The 18,042-nt window shown below is 39.7% G+C and overlaps 2 protein-coding genes across 2 annotated transcripts; both read left to right on the top strand.

Annotated features, from left to right (window-relative positions):
• The first annotated feature begins 4,856 nt into the window (after positions 1 to 4,856).
• Positions 4,857 to 12,211, top strand: slc25a43 (solute carrier family 25 member 43). The gene is made up of 5 exons (XM_069170956.1): positions 4,857 to 5,344; positions 7,658 to 7,899; positions 8,112 to 8,284; positions 10,017 to 10,151; positions 11,073 to 12,211. Exons 1-5 carry the CDS (start codon positions 5,073 to 5,075, stop codon positions 11,283 to 11,285), a joined length of 1,035 nt encoding a protein of 344 aa, XP_069027057.1. The 5' UTR covers positions 4,857 to 5,072; the 3' UTR covers positions 11,286 to 12,211.
• Positions 12,212 to 12,389: 178 nt separating this feature from the next.
• slc25a5 (solute carrier family 25 member 5) lies at positions 12,390 to 15,142 on the top strand. Its single transcript, XM_069170957.1, has 4 exons — positions 12,390 to 13,067; positions 13,854 to 14,340; positions 14,435 to 14,575; positions 14,725 to 15,142. The coding sequence occupies exons 1-4, from the start codon at positions 12,957 to 12,959 to the stop codon at positions 14,880 to 14,882; spliced, it is 897 nt and encodes a 298-aa protein (XP_069027058.1). The 5' UTR covers positions 12,390 to 12,956; the 3' UTR covers positions 14,883 to 15,142.
• The last annotated feature ends 2,900 nt before the right edge of the window (positions 15,143 to 18,042 follow it).

Raw genomic sequence — 18,042 nt, forward strand, 5'->3', positions numbered from 1 at the left:
TTCGATCTCAAAATACGAGACTTGTCCTATTTTGTCATTACTGCTCCACATTCCTGGGAATATTCCTTAAAAGCATGTAATCAATAGACCACCCAATAAATAATGTGTCTCGTGATGGTTGCAAGGAGCAATAGCACCCTGGGGAACAAGAGACACGACCAGACCCTTCGTCTGGGTCAACTACCCTCGAGCCAAGGCTGAGAGGCAACCACATAACCCTCTCTCTTCTCAATGGACTGCTCCTCCTCTCTACCTGTACACGGCTCGGATCAAGGTGTGGTGCTGCATATCAAACAGACTGAGGCCTTTGATGTGGATGGAAACACAAACACTGATTTGAGCAGAGTCGTAACAGCTTATTTGTTCCCTTTAGTCATTCATTGAGCTGCTTGTTGAATGTGTATGTCTTCAAAGGACTGCTGCATGCACCGGTGGTACAGTAGCCGAGGAGGCCCTGAGAGATGCCTGGCCTGGAGAGGTTGCGGGAAGGCCATCTGGCTTCCTGTTCCTTAGATTTGATATTGATTTATTGACTGTACATGGGAAGATAAGGGGACAACAGCTGCCAGAAGTTCTTCTCTGCATCCTCACAGACAATGGGCCTCCTGCTCATCTGCATCCTGACTAAATAGGTAATGCATCAGTCATTGTTAGGACTTTAAAAGGGAGATAGAATCATACACCAAAAAAAACTATTGTATTACTAGTTTAAACGTGCTTTAAAACTCCACTAAAAATGTATAATTTTAATCCCATATTACCATCATAATTTTTGCATTAGTGCATTTACAACTTTGACACAAATTAAGCCCTTAGTCCTACATATTTATTGTTGATTCTACAGTTTATGGATTGTGTTTAAGCTCGTTTACTGTTCCGCAGAGCTGAGATAACAGTGGTTTCAGCACCTGTTGTAATAAGACTGTTCCCAGTAATGAGGTGCAAAGCTGCATTTATTATTCTTAACAAACCCTGACAACCTTTCACAGTTTACACCATCACAGAAACCATTATTCAAAATTAGGCTGCTATGAATAACAAGTCTCCCATTCCTGTTAAGTGAGCCGGGAGCAGTTTGGCCTGAGCCTTGTTGCAGAGGTGTTAACATGGTGCCACAGTGAATTGTACTTAAAGCCTGATTTTCCTCACTGAAGCACCCCCGCAGTTAACAAAAAAAAAGGACACTCAGACTGACAGACTCTAGTATCAGTTACCCAAGCCTGTTCCTCTTTCCCACCCCCAACCTTTCTTCCCTTTCCCCTCCCCTGCCAACACAAGCCTGTGATGTGACTGTCTGAGATAATGAGGTGAGAATTTTATTGCAGCAGTCTGTGAGCCTGGCACCAGTCTGTGAGGACAGACAGCCACTCTGGTCTCTGTGCAGGCTCTCTGGTATTGGGCGCCCTCTGTTGACTGGTGCAGGCTCATACTGCATGCACAGTCTGCTCTCCCAGGTCCTGCAACAATGCACTTCAAAGTGGGAGATCAAGGGTTGACTTGTGCATGACACCCAAAGAATGACAATGCCTCAGCCAGCCTACACCTACTGCAAGGTGCCAGTCTCCAAGACACAAAGGCATGCAGGCAGCTCCCGCACTCCTTTCCTTCATGAAGGATGTGCTCATTCAGGAGAGGGAACATGCATACAGGAAGAAGGCAGTGCTCTATCTGTATTCTATACAAATACTGGTGGGCAGAGGCAATGTTAGGGGCAGAGGAAGGACAGCAGAGGAGACAGACTGGCAACAAATTCTTGGTGGTGTTCTGTTTGATTGCTGAGGCATTAATTGATAAGATACCGCGTGAGTCAACGTCACTCCACCTATCTTTAAAGATATCTTTTTATCTTGTGTATTAGAGGACACACATATGACAGTGAGATCAAAGAAATTTCAGTTTTCAACGTGAGCTCTTTAGGCTACTTTGATGTTGCAGCACAGATATGAAGTACATTACTGTAGCTCCTCTTACCAGTCTGTGATCCTGCATCTCAAAATTTTACTGATTTGCCAGTAATACCATTCAGTTGTTGCATGAATACCTAATATGAACTATAACTAGTTCGGGTATGCTCTGCACATCACTGCAGTTACATCCACTGCATCAAAATTGGTTCTTAAGTTTGCAGCAGTGAAAGCCACTATCCCATTCACACACACACAGACAAACACGGACATACCCTTTTCCACCCCCAGTAAGGCAGCCAGAGGGGGAGTGAGGGGTACCTCTTGTGATGAGGCTGTCATTTCCTCTGGTTGGCTCTGTTATTCCAGAAAGCCTTTGTGAAAGAGCCAAGTGGCCCAGGTCCAGACAGAAGGTGGGCTCCTCGCATGCATCTGAGGCTGTTGGCCCGGCAGGGGAGGGAGGTGCTTCTGGCAGGCCAAAACAAGGAGAAAACAAACACAGGGCTGAAACAAGTCAGTGTCACCAAATCCCTGCTGGTCAGTACACTTTTACAATAAATCATACCTGATTTAAATAGTTGGTGCAATAAATAAAATATGATGAAGAATTAACCTGGCAGGTCCAAAAACATGGAAGACAATGTCACTACAGATGTTGAGAAGAAAAGGAGGATATTACGTATATGTTTGCTTTGAACCAACGTAGTGCCTTTCTAAATTCTTGTAGTTTCATGCAATTTTGACTAAGACATGCCTGAAAAAGAGTCGCTCAAAGGCCATTCAAAAAAAATTCATGAAAGTAAAAAAGAACTAGAGGGACACTCACAAAGTAAAGACCACCACCAAGGCTAATATTCACTCTTCTATGATATGTAAATCTGCAACTGTAACCATTATATGTCTGGATATATTTACAAGAATATTAGAATGATGTCAAAATTTGCTGGTGTGAGTTGAAGCCTCAAATCTCAGGTGTTGTTCCAGTTCTGGTTTTCCCAATGAAACCAGAGTCCCTGAGTGCTCCATGATGACTGATTACTGTATTAGGTTTAAGCAAGTACAGGTGTATCCCAGATGATTACTGGTACCTGTGAATATGGATTGTGATGTGGACTCTTTCTAGAATGGCCTATGTTTTCTATTATTGAGCTTTACTGCCATCTATTGGAATTTAATATGTATGGCATTTAGCAGGCCAGATGCCCTTTCTTGCAATGTTTATGAAAGTGAAAAAAAAATCCTTTGTGGATCTGCCCTGTGATTCATTTTCTCTCCAAAATCTAATGGGTTCTTCCTTGACCCATGCTACACCAGGAGCTGAAAGTTTTTCCTTAATCCATCTGACAAACAGACAAACAAACAATGCTGAAAACACAACCTGATTGATGAAGGTTATAAAAACATTGGTCGTTTGACTGTTTCAAAGCCTCCAAAAACATACTTGAGCACTTTTAATGCGCAATTTATAACCAAAATCTTATAACTGTACTTGATAAAGATACTCTGATAATTATGTCATCCTTAACTACCATAGAAAACACATTTAAAAAAAAAAAACCTGGGGTATTGCTCCACCTATAAATATAGATCACCGCACTAAAATATGATTGCCTAGGGCATCCTCAAGAGGTCAGCTGAAAATAGAAGGAAGGGTTTAATTCAACTACTTCACTTCTGCTTAGTTATTGGAAGTAAGTTATGACAAAATGGTTAAAAAATAAAATGACCACAAATTTCCCTTTCACTATATACAGATACATTTACTCAACCAACTTACTTCTAACCAGTAGTGGAAGAAGTATTCAGATCCTGTTCTTAGGTAAAAGTAGCAATAGAGCAATGTAAAAATAATCCATTACAAGTAAAAGTTTTGCAGGAAAAATCCTCCTGAAGTAAAAGTGTTAGCAACAAAATTAAAGTATTCAAGTAAAATTTCTGGTTTAGTCTCTCTGACTGACACAGTGTTATGTATGACATCATTACATTATTAATAATGAAGCATCAGTGTGCAAGCAGCATGTTACTGTTGTAGCTGCTGCAGGTGGAGCTGGTTTGAACAACTTTATATACAGTTTTATATCCAGGGAGATCAGATAAATGTGAGTGGTCATCAGATGATTACTGGAAAGAAGAAAAAACTAAGTTCTGATGCGCAAATCTGTTTTCAGGTTTTGGACTTTTTCTCTAATCTTTGATTTTTGGTTAGATATTGGATGAAATATTGAAAAGTAACCATTAGAGACGTTTAGAGGTAAAAATCACAATATAGTGGACCTGTTAACAACTTATAGTCATCTGAAATGTCACCCTGACTACACACTGCTTTTTGTAAGAAGTCAGTTGGTTAGATATTTAACAATGTGTTAGATTTTAAAAGCTTGTTATATTATTCATTGTGTCAAATCTTTATCTGGAAAGCCACTAACCTTATCAAAATAAATGTAGTGGAGTAGAAAGCACAATATTTCCCTCTAAAATGTAGTGGAGTGGAAGTGGGCCTATAAAGTAGCACCAAATGGAAATACTCAAGTCAAGTACATGTGCCTCAAAATTGTACTTAAATAGAGCACTTAAATAATGATATTTAGTAACTTTTAAATTAAACGTTTTCATTACAGTTTACAAGGTTTATCTAAATTTCATGCCAACGTCTTTCTGGGTGACAGTTCATTGGTCCATACTGGTCATATGACCATACAGCAACAGCTATAAGGAACAACCCAAAGGCTGTTTATTTGTACCTCCCCTGATGACGACCTAAGAGGCTGAAACGCGTTGGCATGAGTTTTCTGTTCTTTTTTGTTTGTTTTTTTACTGTGATTGAAACCGGTTTGATCCTCAAACTGAAGAGCACCAGAAGGACAACAATTCACACTCCCTAGCAGCACTCCAGGCTGACTGTTTTAAAAAAAAAAAAGGTTTATCTAATCTTGTAATATTGCAACACCTTTATGGATTTTTAAAAAAAAAATCGGATTAAACGACACGCAGCGCCCTCTATTGTTTAGTGGTCGCCAGAGTCACAACGTGACGTGATACTCGCATAACACCGCTGCTCTTTGACAGGAGGGCCGACATCTCTTCGCTGTCTGTATTTGGAGGTTTAACCTGTACAAACAAATCCTTCGCAGTGAGAGAAGTGAACTCGCCACAGGTCGCCGGGCGGTGATGGCCTCGGTTTTAAAGGACAACAGGCTGACGAGTTCTCAAAGCTTTCTGTGCGTCGGCTTCGCCGGGGTTTTCAGTAAAACTGTCACGTCGCCTTTGGAGGTGGTGAAAATTAAAAGTCAGGTGGGCACTTTTCACTGCAAGAGGGGTTTCTGGCAACGTTTCCTCGTCATCTACCAGAATGAGGGACTGCGAGCGTTTTGGAAGGGAAACCTCGCCTCCTGTCTCCGGTTGTCCCCCTACACCGCAATTCACCTCACAACATACAAGAAGTAAGAGAACCAGAGTCTATGTTTTGTTTGTCTCACATTTGATCGACTTCACAACATCTTTTGTGGGTTTTTTTTTTAATTTATTATTATTTGTATTTTACCCGACATTTATTCAAAATGAGCTTGTTGGCCAACTTAGTCAGCTGACGTTGACACGGCATGTTTGTGTGGCGAACAGTGTAAAATTGTAGATAACACATATCAACTTATGTAGAAGATGAAATTATATTTCCATTTATTTATTCATTTTACTGTATGACGGCATGAAACAACAAAAAGCGTTCGTTTAAATTGTTTGTTTACTTCCATTCTTGCAGCTAAAGATATACTTCCTGTTTTACCGTACGAGGCACGTAGCCAATCGGAAGGCTGCATTTGGTCAGCCGATCTTTTTAAAGATGCAGGTTCAAGCCTGCCCCGAGTTTTGTCTCATAGGAGTAGACATTAATGTGGCCTTGATATACATATAACATATTAGCAATTTAGAAGACACAGAATTTCAAAATACCACAGCATTTCACAAAACAATAATTTCAAGTCATTTCAGACATAAACTGCCTAATTTCGAAGATGTTTTCTCTTGTTGTGTTGGGTTCTGCAATTCAGGGCCACTGTATTAACACCAACAATCCAACAGTTTGCACTTTGATTTGAAGTGATTAGTCAGTTACTCAATTAAGAGAAATGAAATAAAAAAAAATACCAAAAAGCCACCTAATATTGTATCAATTAAATGATTCATAGTGTGGTTTAAGTGTCAGATAATAATCAACAATGTCCATCACAGTTTCTCAAAACTCAAAATGACATCTTCAAATCCAGCCCAAAGCCCAGAATTACCACTTTCCCACCCAGAAGATGAAGAAATCCTCTTAATTCAGAAGCTGAAACTCTGAAATATTTGGTATTTTTTGCTAGAAAACCACATGATTAGTTATCAAAATAGATCTACAAATGTTAAAGGGCTAAATGATTATTTGACTACCAGGTTTCAGTTTATAGATGATATCATTGTATATTGTTGCTGTGTTGTCGCTGCCATTTAATGATTATTAAGGTGCAAATTGATTGTTTTCAGAGTTTTTACTTTCATGGTTTGAATATAACAATTTGGGGTTCAGGAAACTGAATATTTTTCTGCTATTCTTTGTTCATTCAAATTTAAAAATTCAATGACGAACAATTAATTTAAAAAAATTAACAAATTAGATTTAGATTTAGACTTTGTTAATCCCACAGTGGGGAAATTTAATCATCACAGATTATTAACTAATTTTTTTTTTTAAAACTTCTTTTAATACACACATAAGCATGTTATTTAATCTTGATTGCAGTTAGGCCCCTGGTTTGGGTTTGATAGTCCCTGGGAAAAAAAACAATAGTTGTACTTATGAGAAGAAGTGCTCCCTGTGAGGCAGCACTGAGGACACATATATATACTGCATTTCTGTTGGGTTACTACAAGGCAAAATGTGCCTCGGTGTCAACTGTATGACTGATCAATAAAATAAAGTACAGGACGATGAGTATTGAAGACAACAGCAATCCACGATAGGGTAATAAACCTCGGTCTCTGCAAGCTTCCGCTAACCTATCAGTCAGTAGGTTTCCTCTCACGCCTCAGGGGACCTGCATAATGTTTTTGTAAACACCATATCCTGACTGCTGTCCATTTCTGTACATCATGTTCCAGGAAATAGAAAGCCCTTCCCTCTTTGTCTTTGTCTTTGTCACACACGTCTTTCACAGGCTTACTACTCGCGTCGCGTCTTCCTAAATATATTTACATGTATAAAACAAAACACTTAATAGAAAACACTGACATAATGTGTTAATAAACAAGTTGTCTTTCAATATGCTGCAACTAAATTAGTTTCTTTACTGATTAATTGTCATTGTATGAAACTAAATGCAGTAAAATATAAATAAATCTCTTATATTTAAGTAGAACCTTGTAAAATTCACTTTAGGTGCTGTTCCTAAACAGACAGTCCCACACCCAAAAATATTCACTTTACAGTACATCAAACAAAAAACAGGATTAAATCTTCCAATTTGAGAGCTGAAATCTGCAAATGATTACGTTTTTCCTCTTAATAAATGCCTTTCCAAATAATCAGTATTAAAAAAAAAAAGAAACATTCAAACCAAATTTTCTGCCAATTGACTAATCTATTTACTAATGTTTCAATACTAAAAGGTAAATATGTATATAGGGGTAGACACTGAATGTCTACACTTACAACCTGCCAAATCATACCATGAAACGGCCAGCATTATATTTGATTGTGTGTTTCCCTCCTCTGTGTGCAGGCTAGTCCACCTTCACATGGATGAACTGGGCTCCATCCCTCAGTGGAGGGCCATATTTGCCGGCGGACTGGCTGGTGTCACTGCTGCACTTGCCACGTACCCTCTGGAGGTGGCAGAGACCAGGCTCATCACTCAGAACTGCAGACAGCCCACATATCTTGGCGTAGCTCACACTCTCTCAAAGATCTACAGCAATGAAGGGCTGCTTTCTCTCTACAGGGGATTTTCCCTCACCGTCTTGGGTGTGTATGCACTTTCCTAACAAATTAATGAATTTCCTATGGACGGTGTTCAGATATCAGATATTACTGCTGTTAAAATAACCCGGGTTTCCCCTTTGTATGTCCAGCAGTCAAGTAGTTTTGGTGGTTTAGGGACCAAAATACTTCATATCAACCACGTCTTTACCTCCTAGGTTTTACTGTAACTTGCAGCATATTTTATTTGTCTTCAGGTGCGTTTCCCTTCTCTGTCGGATGCTATGCAGTGTACATAAACCTGGACAAGCTTTGGCAGGAGCCTCCTTTCCGCTTCACTCCTTTGCAGAACTTCATTAATGGCTGTGTTGCAGCAGGAGTGGCGCAAACCCTCTCATACCCTTTTGAAACTGTAAAGCGGAAAATGCAAGTAAGAACACTTTTACTGCCTGTGGGCTGTCGTTTTTAGGAGAACTGAGACAGACCTATTATTTGTTTAAAAAGCAAAATAAATACATAATTAGAAATTCAGCGAAGATGAGAATATATCTAAATGCATAAATTAATCAATATACATACCATTACAGTTTAATAGAGTTTCCTGCTCTTAGTCAGTCAGGAAAGTAAGATTTTTTTTTTTTTAGCATTACTTTGTTTTTTTTAATGTCTTACAAGGAAATGCATTCAGCTGCATACGAATGTAGGATACAATAAGATTTAGTCTTTAATTAAATCAACAAGTCCCCTTCAAATCTTTCAACTACTGACTGAATAATTGTTAAACATGTTCACGTAGAACAACCTGTATTCTGATTGTATTACCAGCTTCAGTCCATAAGGGGGCAGTGAGAGTGTGCCTAAAACCAGGATGACACTACATTGCCACTCACTGAAAGTGAACATGGAACATCAGAATTACATTAGTAGTAAAGTTTTTCAACAAACACAACAAATTCAAATCAAGTCAGTTTACTTGGCCTGGATTTAATTTGAATTCAATTTAATATGAATACCATAATCATTTAAATCAAGTTTGAGGTGTCATCCGTATGCTTGGAAGGGCATATGGGGGAACAATGGCGCTGCAAAGGACAGAGTACTACATCCGGTTTTATCAGCCTATTATTAGATACCACAAGGTTCAACAACAGCTGGGAATGTGAATGTGCCCCCAGCTCTGCAGAAGCTATAGATAAGTTCACTAAAGATAGCCAGTAACTTTCAGACAGCAGTCCTACTGAGAGTTTTCTCACCAGCTTATCAAACCATCACGCTGGCATTGCCTTTTGATAAAGAATAATGCTTTTATATCCTTATTTAACTCTGAGATTCCGTCCCTGTCACGGAAACCTCAAAGTTAAACATTAACTGCAGAATACATGAACAGCTGAGGATGTGTCCAGAAGCTTTGGGAAATGATTTAAGCAGAATTGAACTTGTTTGCTAGTTTAAAGTTTCCTCTTCAAATGAAGCTGTTCGAACAGTCTTAATGCTCTCATGGCAGCGTGCTCTCTTTGAGGACCTTGAAACGTCTAAGGGTAAATTTCCTCCGTCACATGACAGTCAGTCTGCAAAGCTGTGGTTAACAGTAGATCACCGTTTCACACTGGAAGAGTCCTCTGAGTGATCATATATCTTTAGTTATTATTTTACTCAGGTTTGTTAACACATTTACATCACTTATGTCAATAATTCCCTCAAACTTTATTAGTATTTCACGATCCTTATTTTTTAAAAGTTTATCTTGTCCTTTCATTATATTTGGTTTATTACTGCAGTGGCTTATCTTAATGTATTTTATGTTGAGTGAATTGATTCTGGTCTGTTGCTATAACACACACACGTATAACAAAAGGGATATGTACACACACACACACACACACACACACACACACACACACACACACACACACACACACACACACACACACACAGTGACTGGTAGAGCACACTTTGACTGCAGTCAGTAAATGGAGACAGGAGGGCCATTTTGCATTTTCTGCACTGCTTCTTCTGAAAAATAATAACATAATTAAATACAGAACAAAATTGTATAAAATTGTGTTCTATCGTGCTTCACTTGACTTTTCCAGTTATTACTTTATTGACATATTGTAAAACTTTCCTGCATCACCAATGTTTCATGTTCATTCCTCTCTCAGGCACAGAGTGCCCGTCTTCCCCATCTTGGTGGAGTTGACGTCCACTTCGCTGGAATGACCGACTGTTTCATACAGGTTGTTAGGAACAAGGGCGTCCTCTCACTGTGGAATGGCCTCACTGCCAACACAATAAAGGTACGGTTCACTTGTATTTCCGTCCGGCGGAAGTTAATGATTAATTGTCGTATAAATAATTGTGATTATAAATTTAGTCGTAAAAATCACCTTCAAGTTATTAGGCTTTACTTTTTGATTTGGCTTTTTACCAAAATGTTCCCACAGAAGTGTTGTGCTTTTTAACTTTGCAGCGAAATCATTTATGTTCATGTTGATAGATGCACATCGAAATAAAGTCAATAAAAAAATGAGAGTTTAAGCTCCTCAAGAAACAGTTATTGACACTAATTCTGCACTCGCATGCCGTTAAGCCACAGCAAAGGAAGAGAGTACAATGAAATGACGTCATCAAAAGATCACCGATCAAACCACAAATAGTAGAAATAGTGTTGGAAATGAACTTGTTGTTAGCTTCATCCATCTGTTTGGAAACAATTATATAAAATGATTGTGATTAGCTCAAACAATAGTGATCCGGTGATTAAATAATTAGGACGGCTCTATATATTGGAAATAGTTTGTCATTACCTTACACCTTTGATCATTGATATGGCCAGTGTACTTGATCTTATGTTGCAAACAAGTATGAACTGAAAAAACTGCACGTTCTTGGTAACATAAGTGACTTTATGACAGTGAAAGGACTGTCACTCATGACCATGCATAGGGAGGAATGAGGGGGAGGGGGGAGGGGTATGGAAAATAATGTTCAGTGTGTAATTCATAGCAGCAATATCACGAGCAAGGTGGAACAGCATGCTCCACTCTCCGATTTCAGCTGCAAATATCGCTGTACAGTACATTGTCACACACGACAAGACGGCAAAGTTCATATCAAGTTGTAAAGACATGAAGTGCTCAAACTTTGTTCAAAATCTGTGTGGATTTGTTGTCAATACTTTTATTGCTAATTAAAAAGTGTTTACATTTCCCTCACAGATCGTTCCCTACTTTGGTCTTCTCTTTACCTGCTTTGAGATGTGTAAGCAGGTTTGCCTTTACCGCAACGGGTACATTGTCTCACCTCTGAGCTACAAGCTCACACCAGGGGTTGACCAGAGCCTCCAGCCGAAAGAGCTGGAAGAGGTCAAGCGCTACTTGAAAAACAGGAACTTTGGGTCAGGAGAGTCGTCTTTTGGAAATCGCTGGTAAAAGCTTAAAGTGAGAAGATGTCTGGTTAAAAACAAAAAAGACTGCTGACCACAGTTGACCAGCAAAAGACTGGGGGGAAAAAAGAAGCGAAGTCCAGTCTACCTCTTTCAGTACTTTGATTTTATCTGAGAGTATTATTTGTTTATGAATTGTTCACTCACCCATAACTTATAATGTTGTTGTTTTTTTATCTAATATGTGCCTTCAGAGGTAAATATTTATTTTGGGGCTTATTGCAGTTATTGCTGCATCAACATTGAAATACTGCCACAGTGTATTCACATGAAGAAGGTTGCAAAATGGTCTTGTTGTGTATTAATTATAATTACAGCATTATGACTGTGAGATACATATATTCTATTTTTTAATGTATAACACAGGTTAACAAAAGATTAGTTCCCCTTGCAAAAGAAATTATGTTTCATGTATTTTTACACATTGAATCCAAATTTGTTTTCAGAATTTCTGTGTCATCTACAGTTTCGTTGTTCCAGTATTCTCACATAGACATTGAAAAGTGGTACCGAAGTAAGTGGAGTTCCTCTCTGTTGACAGACTGTTTCTGGGCACGAAAGAGGGATATCCCTGAGGCCAAATATAAATGCAAATTATGTGCTTGCACATTTTTAGATGTAAGTTTAAGTGTAACAACAGCCTTATTTATTGATAAGTAATATACAGACGGTAACTTAAAAACCCTGTCTGGTTGACAAATTTTAAAAACAGATTTGAATTCAGTGTGAAAAGTACTGCGCAGTCCACCCGTTTCAGTTTATGGGACAAATTTTGTTGCCTTGAGTAATGAGTGTGAAATCCAGATGCTTTGTAAGTTTGAGCAGGTTATGCCCAATCATGTCCATGGACCGATATAAGTAATTGTTTTGGAAGACATCTGCTTCTAACATTTAAAATGTTTCTTTAACTGACACAGTTTTCATTCTTAAAAGGTTATTTTTTATGGTTTTGTATATCTTGATTATATAAATTATATATTTACATATATATACTATTAACAATATCAGTTGTGTATTCCAAACCTTCAGACAGATAAAGCCACCCCATGCTGGCTGAGGTTCACTTTCTCTGTTCACCTTAATGTCTTCTGGTAGCCTACTTTCAGATCAGAGTGTGCCGAGACATGTTTTTCTTGGAATCATTCAGCTGATAGATTCATGTCCTCCTCTCTGTGGGAAACTGAGTGACAGCCAAAGGACACTAACAGATGGGATGACCTTTACCCACCATAGCCTTCAGGCATCAGCTGTTTCATACTGACATTTGACACAACCTTGAGTTAATTTTTTTTAATTTTTTTTTATATATATATAATTTAACAACACAATAGCACCCTGTAATTCACGTGATTCAATCCCACTACATACAACTTCTTAAATCGTAGATAAACTTGTGCCCCTTGCGGGACAGACATCGGTCACGCTTTTATTCCTCTGAGTGACAGGAGAGACCACCAAATCTGAACGGAAGGACACCCCGTAGCCCCGCCCACTACTCCTACAACCAGCTAATGAGAAGCGGGAGTCGGAAGTTCACGTTTTTTCTCGCGTTCAGCCTTCTTAAATCCCCTCACTTCTGGATTGGATTCGGCCATTTCAGCTCTACCGGCAAACCACACCAACCAAGTCGCTGGACGGCGTCTGATAACACCTGAAGATGAGTGAGACAGCCATTTCCTTCGCCAAGGACTTCTTGGCTGGTGGTATTGCCGCTGCCATCTCTAAAACAGCTGTAGCCCCCATCGAGAGAGTCAAGCTCCTGCTCCAGGTGAGTTATGATTTTATTGCTCTGCAAACACCTGGCATCTAATGGCACTGAAGTTCTGGTAGATATTGCATGCTCAAAACTGCTGGTGTTTATTTGTAACATGTATTTATTTATTGTTTTGCTGATGCTCTTTAATTTCTACGGGATGGAGGAGGATTTAACAAGATGTTTTGGTACAGAATAAAACATAATATAAAGATGCTGCACCGTCAGGAGCAGAAACTGGGCTAAAAATAGTAAATCGGAGCAGCTCTGTCAGAGATTGGTGCAAGCACAGATGAGGAATGAGCATAATTGAGGCGTATCAGACCTGTTACGTAATACACCGGCCGTAGAGCTGCAGTCTGCCCATGCTTAAAAACAGTGTTATAACACGCCCTCGTGGCCATCTACTACGACTATGGTGTTAGAAAGTGCTCTTCTTTCATGACGGGTCAGTAGTTTGGCTTGACAACAATAAGCCAAGGTCACAGCAGGGCTTGCGCCATGGCTCTCCACTGCTGCATTGGGCCTGGGCTCAGGAGTAGCAGCAGCAGCAGGAGGAGCAGCAGCAGAGGGAGGAGGCAGGGCCGTGAATTGTTGAATGGATGCCTTATAGAGTTGTTCTCTGGCACATGGATGCAAATGTGTCTGTCAGACAGACACGGTAGAGTCATGAAAGTCTGCAGATTTATACAAGTCACAAAGCTAACAGACCAAAGAAAGATGAAGACAGAGGTTCAAAGTTCACATGCTTCTTTGTCTTATTGTCTCTAATGCATTGCAGTGTCTCTGCTTTGATTACAGGTACAACATGCCAGCAAACAGATTGCAGTTGACCAGCAGTACAAGGGCATCATCGACTGTGTGGTCCGTATCCCCAAAGAGCAGGGCTTCATCTCTTTCTGGAGAGGGAATCTGGCCAACGTCATCCGATACTTCCCCACTCAGGCCCTCAACTTTGCTTTCAAGGACAAGTACAAGAACATTTTCCTCAGCGGCGTGGACAGGCACAAACAGTTCTGGAGATACTTTGCAGGTAACCTGGCATCAGGTGGTGCCGCTGGAGCCACGTCACTCTGTTTCGTCTACCCCCTCGACTTCGCCAGAACACGTCTTGCAGCTGATGTCGGCAAAACAGGAAGCGGGCGTGAGTTCAAGGGCCTGGGAGACTGCCTGGTGAAAATCTCCAAGTCTGATGGCATCAAGGGCCTGTACCAGGGCTTCAGTGTCTCGGTACAGGGCATTATCATCTACAGAGCTGCTTACTTTGGCGTCTACGACACAGCAAAGGGTGAGCTTTCTTTATTGGACATCACAAAGCTCGATGTGTCTCTTTGCAGTGGACTTTCTTGTCTCACTCTTCTTGATTGACGTTTCTCTTACAGGCATGCTTCCAGACCCCAAAAACACACACATCTTTGTGAGCTGGATGATTGCTCAGTCTGTGACTGCCGTCGCTGGTCTTGTGTCCTACCCCTTCGACACCGTCCGTCGTCGTATGATGATGCAATCTGGACGCAAAGGAGGTAATAAACACAACATATATATATATATATATCTATATATATATATATATATATATACATATACAAAGCATAATTTATTTATTTTTTTTTGCTGCTGTGCTACTAGAATAAAGTCACGACATCTTTGTGATTCTGTTTCTTCATTTAAGCTGACATCATGTATTCCGGCACCATCGACTGCTGGAAGAAGATTGCACGTGATGAGGGCAGCAAGGCCTTCTTCAAGGGAGCCTTGTCTAACGTGCTCAGAGGCATGGGTGGCGCCTTTGTGCTCGTCTTGTACGATGAGCTAAAGAAAGTCATCTAAGTTATTTTTGTATGTCCACTGTTCATGTTGTGAAGTTTAACTGTAACATATCTTGTACATTTGGAAGGACTTAAATGCAGAGTTATATTTATAGGGACCAACTAGTATTTTCTACTAGTTGTACCGGGGGAATCTGTTATGCTGTCTTCTCTCGGCCCATGCTTTTTCTTTTTTGTTTCGCCCCTCACCCGAATGTCATCCCCTAACCACAGGAACCTTGTCGGGAAAAAAAGAGAAATAAAGGCAACCTACTGAGTGAATCTCCTGTCTGGTTTTGAAATGTAATGCCGTGCATGACGGGTACCGTTACAGACAGAGTGTGACTTAAGCGCCCTGGCAGCGTACGTCCTCAGTCGTGCTACTTCAGGGAACCGTTCAGAAGCCTCTTGTGTGAAATGTAAGCTTTGAACTGCAGGTTGTATTTGGGGCTGAGCCAAAATCAGCTGAGAAAGTTGACCTGCTGACAATATTTCAACCAAGACGCGCTTGCAGAAAAGTGATCTGCAAGAAGTCAGGGGCGTTCAGCAGTGTACTCTACAGATGTTAGTATTTCAGCAGAACATTTGCGTATGTGAATTTGTGCAGAGAAACAATCAGGATTACCTGTAGTGAGGTGGATTATTCCAACCTTCTAAATATACTTCTGCCTTCTGTCAAGCTTCCTGACTCCCAACTGGTGTGACTGAAGCTTTGATCTTGAGCTGTTTAAACATTTACCAGTATGACACACTAGTTATGTACTATCACCGTCAAGTCATCTCCAGATCTTGTTGTAAAAAGTTCCATATTCAAGCTAGTTATTACCACATAGAAGCCAAAGAAAGCATTGTGTAGGCGGTTTCATATTTGGTTGTGCAGCTGGTATTGATGTGTATTTTAGGGGGCGTCATGAATCTAAATCCTCCCGACACATAATCTTGGCAGGCGTAAAGGAGCACATCATTGTGGCTGCTTGCAGCAGGACATGGGTCTCTGACCAGGGTGCGTACCGGCCATTCTGTAATAGTAAGCTGTAATCTTTATCTTCGAACTGTTGTCAGAATATGGGACAGTCAAGGTAGATGTTTTAATTATATCAAAAGAACCCTCCACACTAAGAAATGAATGTGTTTCACATCTGAAGTAGTGTCCATTTAAACTATATCCCAGCAAAACTTGTTCACTTTGCAGCTTTTAATCAGCCATTTTCATTCACCAATTAAAGAGCCGCTGTCAGCTGCGAACATCATCTCTCCATTTCAGAATAAAAAAAAATTAAAATGAAAACACTGTTTCAAATAAGAGTCTATTTGACATGTGGGGTCTGAAATGGTTCTGCTATGATTTGGTAAAATGTCTGTTTCAGACTAATGGGGGTCCAGTCAAGATCTCTGTCTGCTGTGGGCTTTTAGCGTCACAGAAATCCTCCCTGGTGCTGTAATTAAACTTATTGAGAGTGTGACTACATAATTTGAGTGAATGAGAAAAGTTATATTAGGCTCTTTGAACCAGTATGCGGCTCTCAAAGTTCATCAAAAGTTTAATTCTCTCACTGGAGATGTGTCTTTAGTAGTTTTCACTTTTGGAAATGTCCTCAAACCAAATCATTTATGTCTAATATAACAATCAAAATTAATCAAATTAATCTTGACAAGGCACCCAGACTGCTCTTGAATGTAGAACATAGTCTCTTTTTAGCATCACTATCAGATTACATGATTTACTCAGCTGGGTGTAGTCTAATCTTCCTCTCAGTGATTCACGAAGTCTTGGACGTGACCTCGACCCCAGGGGAATTAGTTCTAATACTGTTTTGACCGGTCCATCCCCAAAAGCTCCTCTCAGCAGGTATCCCATATAGTTAATCCTTCATTCAGTGAGCCTCCCACTACAGCTTTAACAGGGATCACAGCCATTTACACACAGTCTGTCTGTGCGGCTTAAGAGACCCCGCCACTCCTCGAGGTCACACGGCTAACACGTCAAACAAGTGCAAGCGTCTGCACAGTTTCACTGTCGCTAAACTACACGTGCTTTGCTAGTTGGCTGAAATCATAATGAATGCATAATTCATTAATATTTACCAGTATTTACAAATTAATAATATCTTCTTAAAACAGTATTATTTTCATTTCATCTCAGTTTGTGACTTTATATAACTAAGTCTGTATCTCCCCTTAAAAACCAAAACATTAAGAATGACACATGCTGACTAAAAAATGAAAACACTGGAGAAGAGGGGGGGGGGGGGTGAAAAACATTTATTTGTTATTTTTTTGAAAATGTTTCAACCAACTCTGCTGCAAGTATTCACCCAACATTACAAATAGAGGCAACTGGCACTCCTTTATGTTTGATTCTACTGCTGGAGCAAGTGTTCAGATCCTTAAAGTGCCGAATGTAAAAGTTGCACTGCCACAGTGTGCATTCTCTGTTAGAAGTGAAAGGAAACTACTATTAACAAAATGTTCAGAAACGCAGAAAAATGCACCCTTTGAGTTATTTTACTAAAATAGCTTGGTTATTGCTCTAGTTCGTCATGGTGGAGCTGATTTAGAATTATTTCATGTGCTTTTGGGTGGTTTAGTCTATAGTGCAACACATTTGAAAGCTCATGATATTCTTTATATGCAGAAAATACTCAAAATTACTCAAATTCAGTAAGATAGTGCAGCTTTATATTCCATTGCTGTGGCCTACTCTTGAAAATCAGTGTTGCATATCCTCAGTGATCTACGGCTCACTGAAGCTCCCCTTCGCTCTGGGTCACTAAAAGCCTCCTGACAGCTGGGCTGTTACATAATTTCAGCTGTTAGACTGCATTACGTCATCGATTCACAGGGTCATGACCTCAGTGCTTTCCACTCCTGCAGAAAAAACACTCAGTTGGATTCTATCTATCTATCTATCTATCTATCTATCTATCTATCTATCTATCTATCTATCTATCTATCTATCTATCTATCTATTTAGACACTGAAGTATGATTTTTATTTACTTACAGAGCACATATGTGCTGATTGTATCAACCATAGCGGTAAATATGAAAGTTATGAGCATTATATGGGTAATTTAATACCAGCTGTAGCATATATTTGATTGCTAAATGTCTGTCTTTAGTCTTTCACCAGGCATGAATGTTACATCTGGTATTTCTAGTCTTCATTTACATGATTGTCTT

Source organism: Embiotoca jacksoni, unplaced genomic scaffold (assembly GCF_022577435.1).
Source record: "Embiotoca jacksoni isolate LCO1_2020_lvr unplaced genomic scaffold, fEmbJac1.0.p SCAF_5, whole genome shotgun sequence".
In the NCBI taxonomy this organism is placed as follows: Eukaryota; Metazoa; Chordata; class Actinopteri; family Embiotocidae; genus Embiotoca; species Embiotoca jacksoni.

Bases quoted from the DNA above. Each gene is read 5' to 3' on its own strand.
- slc25a43 (XM_069170956.1), top strand. From the start codon at position 5,073: ATGGCCTCGGTTTTAAAGGACAACAGGCTGACGAGTTCTCAAAGCTTT. The intron at 5,345-7,657 runs GTAAGAGAACCA...CTCTGTGTGCAG, and splicing joins CACCTCACAACATACAAGAA to GCTAGTCCACCTTCACATGG. The intron at 8,285-10,016 runs GTAAGAACACTT...TTCCTCTCTCAG, and splicing joins CTGTAAAGCGGAAAATGCAA to GCACAGAGTGCCCGTCTTCC.
- slc25a5 (XM_069170957.1), top strand. From the start codon at position 12,957: ATGAGTGAGACAGCCATTTCCTTCGCCAAGGACTTCTTGGCTGGTGGT. The intron at 14,341-14,434 runs GTGAGCTTTCTT...TTTCTCTTACAG, and splicing joins CGTCTACGACACAGCAAAGG to GCATGCTTCCAGACCCCAAA. The intron at 14,576-14,724 runs GTAATAAACACA...TCTTCATTTAAG, and splicing joins GCAATCTGGACGCAAAGGAG to CTGACATCATGTATTCCGGC.